The sequence below is a fragment of the Branchiostoma lanceolatum genome, chromosome 13 (genome assembly GCF_035083965.1).
Source record: "Branchiostoma lanceolatum isolate klBraLanc5 chromosome 13, klBraLanc5.hap2, whole genome shotgun sequence".
Taxonomy (NCBI): Eukaryota; Metazoa; Chordata; class Leptocardii; order Amphioxiformes; family Branchiostomatidae; genus Branchiostoma; species Branchiostoma lanceolatum.
Window position 1 is genome coordinate 10,886,387 of NC_089734.1, and position 12,748 is coordinate 10,899,134.

Below are 12,748 nucleotides of genomic sequence, written 5' to 3' on the forward strand. Positions count from 1 at the left end.
TAAGAGATGATTACTCAAGAAGTCTGAATTGTTTCTCATTTGGAGGCTGTGATTTTTGTAGCTACAAATGAATCCACAAGATAAGGGAAGGTAATATTCTTATTTAATGGGTAGTGTCGACAGTGTTTGTCATTATCTCATTTCAGTGTCTGAGACGTACAATTAGAAAGAAATTAGTTCTAATGGAGTTCTGGTGATTATTGCAAACATTATTAACCATATTAACTTTCAACCAATAGGGGAAGGTTTCTGTCAACTTTATACAGGCTAATTTAGCATCCCATCTATTTAACCTGTATTGCTTTACAGATGGGGTTAACATCTTTACTCTGTATTGCAAACTAAAATGCTAAATTAAAGTTAAGGGCAAACATTTAAGCAACTAGCTTGTTAAGGTGCTGAGATAAAGCAGGCTATATATAGATGATGCTGTCATTCAAGCGCTTCTTCATACTGGCATACACTCTGATTATATAGTGACCTTGAATGAATTCAAGGTCATGAAGCTGTTATAAGTCAAGGAAAGTCTTTTAATGAATATAAATAGATCTGAAGCAGTCTCCAAAGGTGAAGGATGCAAATATGACATCTTTATGAAGATGGGAAGTCTTTTAATGAATATAACTAGAAGTAGTCTGTGAGTGCCGACACTGTTCCGTTAGTTTCATGAGGTTAAGGGCTGCAATAGGGGGAAATTCCAAAGGTGAAGGATAGAAATATGACATGTTAATATGAGAGTGGCAAGTCTTTAATAAATACCGATAAAAGCAGACTCTGAGTGCCGGCACTTTTGTGTAAGGTTCATGAGGTTTAAGTAATGTAATAAGGGGACAGTCCAAAGGTGAAGGATAGAAATTCGAGTCTTAATGAAGGTGGCAAGTAATGAATATCAATAGAAGCAGTAAAATAACACTTACTCTGAGTGCCAAAGTAACACTTACTCTAAGTGCCAGCACTTTTCTGTTAGTTTCATGACATGAGGTTTAAGTTCAACTGTAATAAGGGGAAGTCCAAAGGCGAAGGATACACATGTACAAATTTGATATCTTTATGAAAGTGACAAGTCTTTTAATGAAAATAAATAGAAGTAGTTTCTGAGTGCTGGCACTTATGATAGTTTTGTGAGGTTAAGTACTGTAATAAGGGCACAGTCCAAAGGTGTGGGATACACATGTACAAATATGATATCTTTATGAAGGTTGTATCTCTTCTCTTCAGATACTTTTCTGCTGAATTTGTTGGAGAGATGAGGCCATGACAACAGTCATCTCAACAAAAGCGGGTGTCAAGTTTTTCGTCGACTGTACACAAAGTGCATGTTTCCTTACTTAGTCCATTATGCTTCTAGTAGCTGTCTTGTTGAATGGTAAAATATGGTATTCAAGATTGAAGTGCTGAAGTTATCGTTTGCATTCAGAACTTTGTCTGTATTGAGGAGACTCAAATCACACACTTACTTCAGATACCCAAACAGCATAAAAGCTATGATTAGGGTGTCATCTCAACAAAAGCAGGTGTCAGGGTTTGCGTTGACTGCATACAAATAGAATGTTTCCTTCCTTTGTCCATCATGCTACTAGTAGCAATCTTGTTGAATGGCAAAATGTGGTATTCGAGGTTCATGTCAATCCTATCTCAGTATTCAGAATGTTGTGAAGGATTGAGGAGACTCAAATCACACACTTACTTCAGATACTCAAACAGCACGAAAGCTATGACGAGGGTAGTCATCTCAACAAACATAAGCGGGTATCAAGATTTCCGTTGACTGTACACAAAGAGCATGTTAGCTTCCTTAGTACATTGTGCTTCTAGTAGCTGTCTTGTTGAATGGTAATATATGGTATTCAAGATTGAAGTGCTGAAGTTATCGTTTGCATTCAGAACTTTGTTGAGGATTGAGAAGACTCAAATCAATCACACTTACTTCAGATACCCAAACAGCACAAAAGCGATGACGAGGCAGAAGAGAGACACAGCGTGGCCGATGTTGTTCAGTAGTTTGGCATTCTCTAAGTGTCTGTGCCACTGTCTCTGTAAAGTGCAATGAAACATGAATATATTTACAAGACAATTTACAAGATTTTTTTTTAGTACCAAATTGAAAAAATGTCATGCCAACAACAGGTTCATATCTCATAACTTGTTCCAAAATCAAAACTTGTGGATAACATAGTCGACCCAAAATCCAGATGTTCTAGGTTCAGATCCCAAGCAAGTCCCAATGCTGTGCCTTTATGAGGAAAGCACTTTCCTCACTCCACTCAGTTGAAAATGAGTAAAGGGAGGTCTACCAGTTATGGGATACAATGAATTCAAAGGAAAATAAACATAACTGCATCAAACAACTTTCTAGTAAATAAATCATCCTGAGGCCAAAACATCTAATATAGACTGAATTTTTCCTGATGTTCATCTACATGTGGCCACTTTGTTTCTCTGTTTCATCTCCATATCTCTATATTCTTTGATATGAAACAGTTAGTATCAAGGACGTTGCTGTGTGTAACCATAGCAACACACCATTTCCTCGCTCTCTGCGGAATGGCTGTCCCTGAGGGGGCGACAGTTTCCATTGTAGTTCGCCTTCTTCGCCCAGGTGCCGTTCTCGTAGCACATCTTGGTGGCGTTTTCTGAAGAGGGCAGAGCAACATTGTCAAGTCAATGCTTGTCTGTTTTGGAGTAGCCAAATTGGAATTGAATTGGAACCAGTCAGTTTTGCCCAGAGGAAGTTATCAGAAGCGTTGGTCCCGGTAGGTAGTTGTCAGTGGTTGTGTATGAAGAATCTGAATACCCACAGGGATTAAAAGGCAGTAATACAAAGCTGCAACTGATATTTTAAAGAATAAAAGGACAATTTGACAATTTATCTTTGGATAAGAAAATTGTTCTTTCTGGGAGAATACCAAATACATTACTAGTAAGTCTGGTGTTTTGGAAACTTAAGATTAGAATGTATTGTTGATGGTGGTAGATACTGATGAAGAGCTTACTTGAAGTGTCATATTTGATCCCGCGGAGCTTCCCAGGACAGGGCATGTGCACTAGGGTCCCAGCTGGAGCAGGCGGCCAGCATGTCACAGTATCCCACGTTGCATTGCAAATCAGTGCTGTCAATCACAAAGTAGTCATCCAATGAAAAGACAGCTCACGATTTGTTAAAAAGCTCTACTTGTCTGAAATACTCAATACCAGACATACTAATACCATTTGCAAAACTCTGTAGCATGCTTTCTGAAAAGAATTCTTTACCCATGAGTACCTAAATGGCCAACTTATAGATATAATAGTTTTGAATATCCTCAATGCTTTTTATTTATTCAGTATCAAAAATTTATAGATCATCTTCTATCATCTATAAATATTTAGTTACTGCATGGATAGCTTTTTAACCTGGAAAGATATTGATCATACAGAAATGAATGATGTGCCTATGAAATGCGACAGAAACAGCCGGTGCATCAATAAGATCAAACAAATGTGTCTTATTTCTGATGTCCCATCCGTAGACTTCCGTCTGTCATTGATTTTATCATCTGCAGAGACCAGATAACGATAAACCTAATGCAAGTCGTCTTTCATACACGGAAGATATGATCCCCGACACCTGCGCACCAACAAAGTGGTATCTATCTACTCTCTATCAGAGCACGTCAACCTTCATCAAACAGAGACGGGGGCCGATATAGACTTCTAACCGCCTTTGACCCGGTGCTCGCATCACATTTCTGGAAAGTGACGTGATCTGAGCAACCGGGTCCTCAATTATCCTAAGAAACATCAGCCTGAGAACTGGTCGAAAATTCGTTTGAGTCCCATTTTTGTGTTAGGAGAAAGTTGACTCGTTTTGTACCAAGTGGAAACAAGGTTACTCTAATTATTTATTTCCAAGGAAGTTAGCTGACGTGGTTGGGTACGGAGATTACGCCAGCCTTTGTAATCAGGGAGGAAGGATAGATGAACAAATATAGTCAAACAAGATGAGAACGCACTCAAGATGATACAACATATATCAGCGGCGCCATCAAACAAGAAATTAGTTTTCAACGAATTTTCAAATTTCAAGCATGTCCAACTAGGTTTGTTGACGAGGAGGAGATTGCGTCACGCTTTGATATCAGGGAAGGAAGATGAAAGAAGGAGACTTTGACTCTTACTTCCGTTGAGACGTGCGTATGTCTGCTGGTTTTCTGCATGGCATCCCAGGATGAGCAGCTGACGCATGTCCATACCGTCGGGCAGCGTCAGGGGGCTCCGTGATTGGGTGCTGTTGGTGCCGACCAAGCTAGTCATCTGCATACCAAAGAGATCAAACAAATCAGTACTGAAACCCAACAAATATCAGTTACTGTATCGTCGGGCAGTTTCACGGCCTAGGAGACTTCTTGATTCGGTACCAAAAAAATCAGTGAAAAGCAACCCAACAGCTATCAGTTCCAAACTTTATGGAGAAAAATCCGATGCAATAGTGTGTTGCCGGAAAGTTTCAGGAGATGTCTACGGACCAATCTGTTCATCTGCAGACCAAGGGATCAAACAAATCAGTGCTGAAACCCAACATATATCAGTTCAAAACTTTCTGCAGAAAAATGTGCTACCATAGTGTATTGTAAGGCAGTTTCAGGGGACTTCTTAATTGGGTATTGTTGGTGCCGACCAACATGCTCATCTGTAGACCAAAGGAATTAAAGAGATCAGTGAAAGGCAACCCAACAAATATCAGTTCCAAACTTTCTGGAGAAAAAAATCGCTACCATAGTATATTGTCGGGCAGTTTCAGGGGACTTCTTGTTTGGGTGCGGACCAATCTGTTCATCTGCAGACCAGAGCAATCAAATGAATCAGTCTTAAAACGCAGCCAAAAATATCAGTTCCAGACTTTATGTGAAATATCCGACCCTATAGTATACTGTCGGGCAGTTTCAGGAGACTTATTGATTGGACATTGTTGGTGGGACCAATCTGCCCATCTACAGACCAAAGGGATCAAACAAACCAGTGCTGAAACCCAACATATATCAGTTCAAAACTTTCTGCAGAAAAATGTGCTACCATAGTGTATTGTAAGGCAGTTTCAGGGGACTTTCTAATTTGGTATTGTTGGTGCCGACCAACATGCTCATCTGTAGACCAAAGGAATTAAAGAGATCAGTGAAAGGCAACCCAACAAATATCAGTTCCAAACTTTCTGGAGAAAAAAATCGCTACCATAGTATATTGTCGGGCAGTTTCAGGGGACTTCTTGATTGGGTACGGACCAATCTGTTCATCTGCAGACCAAAGCAATCAAATGAATCAGTCTTAAAACGCAGCCAACAAATATCAGTTCCAGACTTTATGTGAAAATTCCGACGCTATAGTATATTGTCGGGCAGTTCAGGAGACTTCTTGATTGGGTAATTGTTAGTGCCGACCAACCTGTTCATCTGCAGACCAAAGGGATCAAACGAATCAGGCTTGAAACACAGCCAACAAATGTCAGTTCTCATCTTTGTTGAGAAAATTCTATTTTGTCAGGCGGTTTCTTAATTGGTAAATGCTAGTGCTGGCCAGATAGTTCTTGAAAAACAGCATAAATAAGTATCACTATTCGTTTCCGTGGATAATGAACAGTGTAGTTTTTTCTTATTTTTTATCTAAACGATTCCGTGTCCGTCTATGAACAATGTAGTTATGACCATAGGCACCCAGGGTCGCAGCCTTGGTTTCCTTGCCTCGGCACTGCAACCTTCTATCTCCGCCTGGCAAGCTAACTCAACTCTGTGTGATTATTTTCCATTATTTGAATCAATGAACAGCCTTCCTCAGGGGGTCTCATTCAAACTTTCCTCGGGGGCGTATTGGCCTTGGTGCTGAATAGCTGATCGATCTTTGTCGTCCATGGCAACAGTCCGGATGCCATGTTAGGCCATGGGGTGCCTGTTACATGACTTTTGTTGATCACAAGTCCCTTTCCTGCGTCTCAATTAGCCATACTGAATCCACTGTTCGGTACTTGGGCAGCATAAATGGCTGTGCAGAATCGAATGATGATGAATGTTACAAACTGTGATAGTCAGCGTTGATTGTCAAAAGTTACTATCTTTTCCATCGAAGTTATGAAGTAGAAACGCACTAAGATAAAACTAGAATGGAAGTGTTCTGTTTGAGTGTAGGTCGTACGATAGGTCTCTTCATAAACGCTAACGTTATCCACGCAATCCCTCTTCTGCTCTAGCTAGGTGTTTAGAAAAGCTCGACTTTATCTCTCAAACTCACAACGGTCTTTAGAATATCACCCGTTTAATGATAATTCCCACAACAGTCATTGAAATATTGCCGTTTTATTCCACAGTGGCTTTAGAATATCACGATTTTAACCCACTTACGAATATCGCTCTTTTAACCCACAGCCCATTTAAACCCACAATGGTCTTTAGATTCTCGCCCACTTTAATAAACAAGCCCATTTCAAATATCACGATGGAATCATCCCACAATGGTCTTTAAGGTTATCTTACATTTGCCTCTTACATTTGTCTCACAAGCGTAAGGGGCTGTGTACATTGAATACCTCACCGAGCAAGGTCGCGTCCCGATCAAGTCACACCCTGTCACACAGGGTAACGTACGTATACGGTTGAGCACGTCATTTCTAATGAATAATACACCTCTTTTACAATGGTGCACGTATTTTATAGGCTATGGTACACACGATGCATCCTCGTATAGCTTAGAGGATAACAGTATGTATTCACTGAACATAACACCTGGTACATGTTACTATGTACCATATTTCGCCATGGGAGAGTGACGAAATGTGCGGATGACATCCAAGTCAAACTGTCTTCTCGGTAGCACTTAGCATTTCTTCATTAAACGTTATGAAAGAGAAAACATCCCCCAAAGGAAAGACTAGATAAAAGACAACCAAGCCACCGTAAAAATAACATTACTCTTGCTCTCTTAAAGCTTAAAACGCAGAAGTACGTCATAAGACCTGCGGCTAAAACCTGCTCTTTATTAAGTTACCAGTCACACACCCTTTCAACCAAATATTAAACTTTGAAGTAAGCCGCACATGAAATTAATGCGGACGGCCAACTTTTCATTAAAAAAATACAATTCGGAAAACCTATCAGATATATATTGGTTGTCATAATTCAGTTTAGAATGTCAGTAACCCCTCTTTCTGAAGCGTTGTACACTCAAAGAAAAGAGTCCAGAGGGAGTGTTTAAGAAGAGAGACAGAGCGTAATTGATATTCATCTATCCTATTTGAAGACTGCATCAAAAGCAATTCTCAACGTACGTAAGTGATCATCGTCCGCACTGTGAATGCAAGCGCGCCGCAGCTTTGTTAAGCAATGAAAGCTATGTTCAATTGCGGTTGTTTTGTGGGTTTGATTTCAAACCAGAATATCTTCTTTATACATTTTGGAAGTGTTTCTAATAACAAATATGAAAGTTTCAAAATTACGAGACTTACATATCCCGGCCTTGTTATATATTTGATGTGAATATTGATATGCACTACAGCTATTGATTCGAACGCGAAATTTGCTTTCCAATTTTGCCTCGTCGTTTTGCAATTGACTCAGTGTGGAATTTTAAAAGGGAAAAGGACGAACCATGCGTACCAACAGCCCATGATTCTAAACTTGATTAACCTTTAGACTTGAACTCCGTGACTTTCCTTCACCAGTCTACTTGGGGGGTTAAAATGGGCTAAATTGGTTCAACAGAGCGAATAATCTGTCCGCGGAGTTAGCCGACAGAAAACGTACTTGCACCGTTACCTTACTATTTTTCGTGAAAGCCAAATGGGGCTTCTCTTATTTGGTAAATCCCTTGGCAAATCATTCACACTGCCTGGTAAATGCCGTTGAGACTCCAGGGATTCTGAATGAGATATGACCTCGATTACCAGGAACGCTGACCCAGGAAGAATGTAGCACAGTGAGTAGACTATAGCTACATGTATAGTAGCACATACTCTCTAATGTTAGCAAATAGATAAAACCGATGTTTCCTCGAAATTCTTTGACAAACCAGTAGAGATAGAATCTACATACTAAACTATAACACTTACACTGGATATGCAAATCTTTGTGAATTCTTTCTCTGAACTGTACTTACCCCCAATGAGTAAAACGAGTTTGAAATTTTGTTTTCAAACGTCTAACGTTGAATACCGTCGGTTTAAACCAACGCCAGTCTTTGGAAAGACCCTTTTGCTTGGGTCAGAAACGGGACATGAGCGAGGTATATCGGAGCTACAACCTGATTGATCGGAAAGCCAAACGGTCACTGCACTGACGGCAAGTTTTTTTTACGACTCACGAAGATTTGCGTCCCGCGAAATTGAACCATCTTCCTCTCGATTTCGAACATACGTCAACGTTTCCCATTAGGCCTTCTGGCGTGGAGCGATTTCGACTTTCTAATGTGTTCTATTCATCATAACGACGTCTAACGTTACTCCGTGAATATGTCATCCTTTCACAAGCTTATTAACCTCCAGGTTGGAATACGACGCTCTGAACCTTTATCTGAATGGTGCACCGGTCCAGATGGAGAAATGGTTTCACCGACGACCCGGTCAGTATCCGGGTACATGTGGTAAACATATATGTCACTGTCCTCGGAATTAGTCATACATTCTGAGAGAAACGAATGGGAAGTTTAAAAAAACCGTGTGGAAAGTTTTGGCCCAATGCCAGAAAGTATTAGAGATGTTGATTGGATTGTTAAGTTGTGAAACGCGGTCGTGCGCAGTGGACAGGGGGTCGCCGTGAAACGATAGCACACGAGATCGTTTCTAACCACCGGAGAATGGAATAATTCCACGGCTGAAATAACAAGATTACGTATACTACGATCTGTAGACGAACAGTCGATACAGTTCAGAGAAATGTCTTGGTACGGCGCCCAAAAATTTTGGTACGGCGCCCAAACCTTGATCTCCAGAAGTTACGACTGACTCTACTGTCCTATCTGTACTGTACAGGCTATGTTCTAACTGCCTTTTTCCATGTACGCCGTAATTACGGACGTAGATCACTGAACAACACGAGTCATGTCCCAGTCAAACCATTTGTCTCACAAGCCTCATCTGTATTAATGGTGCAATCAGCTTTTACAGCCCCAGCACGACATGAAAAGTTTGACATTTGAAAGAATATGAACACCGGATTCTGCAGCAGAACAGCCATACAAAGCTAAGAGTAAGATTCATATTTAGTCACACTTTCATATCAATCTGCACGGAGCATATGATACCTATGCTTTCTATAACATAATCCAATAAATAAATAAACATAATCCATGTAAGGTTCAAACTATTATGTGAATTTCTCTTACTCTGCTATACTCTAAGAAAGGCATTTGTTCAACTGAACGTGCACAAAACAGATCTTGTCAAAGGCACAGATTTTAGTGATTCGCCGGGTTTAACGAAACATGTTATTCTGTGAGAAAATTCTATTCTGCTACCCGAGTATCTTTGAAATCTTTGTTAGAGATACCACGTTCGCAGACTCTAAATGATAGAGTCTGAATTAAAATGGTATTTTCAAATGTAAAAAATGGGATACTAGTATTTACACTTTGCTCATAAGCGAATATTTCAAACTTCTCAACCACTTTAAAATTAGAATTGAACACAGGGCTAGAGCTGGCGATTGCTTGAAAATTGAATTGGTGGTTAAAATTGGCCCGGGTGAATGCGATTTGTACACCGTTACGTGAACGCTTTCTGTGCTTGATTACTCAATTATTTTTAGATTCCTCTTGTTTGTAGCCTGTTAATTATATCAGAGTATTCCGATTATTAAGTTACAGTGTTTTTTATTCAGATCGTTTTAGAGAGCTCTTCATTTCGCTTCTGTCCTTTAGCAAATGTTGCCGATTCCGATGGTATTTTTTCTTTGTGACTTTCTTTTAACTGACCCTCATCTATTAGGATTTTCAATAACGTATGATACTGTTACCTAATATATTGTTAATATCAACGGGTATCCTTGGGCGATAGAGATATCATTCTGCAAAGTTCATTTATTCTCACTTAGATGTAATAATAACGCAGGTAGGCCACATAATATCAACATGATTGAATGTCGAAATAGATAGTAGCAGATATATGAAAGAGCGACAAATTAGATTACCTCTGGGATAAAATGAACATAAAAATAAATCTATGGGGAATAAAATATATATTGAATATAGCGCTAGTGATAATTGCTGTGACATGGGCACAAATTTAATTTGTCATCTTCACGAAATAGCGACGTGAATTTATACTACGGTACCTTAGGTCCCCATCCCACTAGACGGCGATCGAGCTGCGCTCTCGCTAAAATCCCAAATCGGATTTGTCTTATCCTTGATTTCATAATTGGAATATCATGCAAGATGTAAAAGTATGTCTGAAAAGCCAACAAATCACGCAGAGCGTAAAAAAATCGTTTTTATCTGTGGGATTCGTTGATCGCACTGTTAAATTGTAGGTCCCAGAGAGCGCGTGGCGAGAGCGCCGTCTTAGTGGAATGGGGGTATAATGTAATATGTTACACACATCTCATTACGGTCGCTCAGCGGTCTCCATCCAGTGGAAATGGGCTTTCAACGGTTCGCAAACCCAGTGGCCAGACAGTTTGTCTTCATCACAGCTGAGCTGAAGACCGTAGTTTGATTACAACGACCGGCCAGTAGCCCAGCCGATGGTAACACTTGTAAAGAAGAGCATCAGACACGACAGCTGTGACTGTAAGCTAGACGTGCTTTGACGTACAGCGATGCGGCGATTTTGCCGCAGCCCACGTTCATAACGAGCGTTAACGAAGAGGTGAAGATCGTAAAAGATTCACAAGGGACACTAACAACGCTTAACGACACCGGGCGACATTGGCATATACTTTTATAACCCCCACAACAACATGTATTTTACCGACACCTTCTTCCGTAAAATAAAGTAAAACTGTCGTTCATATACATCAAAGTAGCCACTCTAAGAAGATTATAGAGCTGCTTCTCGTTCAGTCCATTTTGAAACGAATTTCTAAAATGCTCCGGTGAAAATCTTTAATCGTGCTCTTGGACTTAAGTACCAAAACAACAACGCCACATTACCATGGTAGAATGATATTCAACAAAATAAAGACTTTTTTTCATGCAAGTGATACACAGTACTTTTAAGTTCACAACTTCTAGATTTGCGTGAATACGATTGCCGATAGATTAAATCTGAAACATCATACAGTTACAATGAGGCACCAACATGTACATCTATTTCATGTGTGTGCTTCACCTGCAGGATGCAGCACAGGGATCCAGCAATGTACCAGCGCAGAGACATGTTGACCAACTTGTCTCTTAATGGTTTTGCCTGCGATGTTCTTTCTTGGGATGGCGTTGTCCGATGCCGGGTCTCCCGGGAAGACAGAGCGGGTGGCTGGCTACCGTTGCCGCCTCTCCTCTTCAGGGCGCTACCTATCAAAGGGAGGGAGGTTGAGCACGTAGGTCATTATAATACAACTTTGATCAGCTAGATACATCGCGAATGGATACTTACTGAGGATGACGTCTGGCCTATTCCATTTTAACGTTCAGAAGGTAGACACAGATATTGAATATCCCTATATATTGATATTCACATCACATCTTAATTCTTGAACATGTCTGTCCACGGCACTTTGATATTCCTGATTTATTTCTTGGCATTGTCTTGCAGCATCAATTTGAGAATTTTTCAAAATAGATTGGGCTGAAAGTGAGAAATAAGACATTGTCAACACGGTTTACTTCTCTGTCCCGACAAAGCAGGCTTTGATCGTGGTAACTTCAAGCAACGAGAAAATGATTAGACAGTCGGTGTACCAATAAAGTGGTGGGATGTACTCGTTTGCAGCTAGATTTACGTCTTAGTTTCCGAGGGGAGCCCGTAGGGAGTGTATCCGATCTAGGGCGGGGAGACGGCTTTGACAGTCATGCCACAGTCACATTTCCAAGCCAAAGCCCCGCCGGGCAGTTTAGGCTCGTTGATTTTAATATATGGATGACATCCGCGCTCGCATCAATTTTCGTCCATTTCCACACAAAAAACGTCTTCGGCCATACTGGAAATCGTAAAAAGCAGCCAGCTGCAAAAGGAGAAAATACATACAAATTGCAACAAATATTTCGGAACACGGATATTAATGTCGTAGATAGCCAAAATCAATTCCAAAGGCAAAGAAGTTTTGAAAGAACAAAAATGAAGAATGTATATTTCGGTATACCATACTTGTTGTGTGTTAAGTTTTGTTCATCCTTTCTGACCACGTAGATTTCATAATGAAGACAACTTTTTTTGGCCAACCTTTTTTTATTCGCACGCTCGCATCAGTTTTGAGGTTCCCCGAGGATGTCATCCATATAATCAAATCAACATTGCCTTTTTGGCCTCGAGGCTAAGACGACGTAGTGCAGCTTTCCGCAATGATTATCTCCTGCAGACAAATCTACTAAATGTCAGTTGGCAGGAAATGTTTAATATCTTAGTTATAAATCTGCGATTAAGTACACCTTCAAGGCTACCAGAGGTCACGGTCCGTAACGTTCTCTGCTGCATATCCACAAATACATCTTCCCAGTCTTTCCTGTTTACCGAATCCGAATAAGCGTATTCCATAACATCAATATCTACCAAGCATTCTTGACATTGTATCAGGAAAGTTGCGATTTTCAAAACATTTTAAGCTAAAAAAAACGACTTTCAGGCCTATTATGT

The 12,748-nt window shown here is 40.2% G+C and overlaps 1 protein-coding gene across 3 annotated transcripts in view; it reads right to left on the reverse strand.

Annotated features, from left to right (window-relative positions):
• The window catches only part of LOC136447287 (corticotropin-releasing factor receptor 2-like), a 78,452-nt gene that overhangs the window by 9,536 nt on the left and 56,168 nt on the right, over positions 1–12,748 (reverse strand). For all 3 annotated transcript variants that reach the window (XM_066446021.1, XM_066446019.1, XM_066446020.1), the window contains 5 exons: positions 11,288–11,469; positions 4,158–4,293; positions 2,994–3,110; positions 2,524–2,633; positions 1,928–2,034 (listed from right to left, as the gene is read on the reverse strand). In XM_066446021.1, the coding sequence (XP_066302118.1) occupies positions 1,928–2,034; positions 2,524–2,633; positions 2,994–3,110; positions 4,158–4,293; positions 11,288–11,335 (518 nt within the window). In that variant the 5' untranslated portion in view covers positions 11,336–11,469. The remainder of the gene's footprint in view (positions 1–1,927; positions 2,035–2,523; positions 2,634–2,993; positions 3,111–4,157; positions 4,294–11,287; positions 11,470–12,748) is intronic.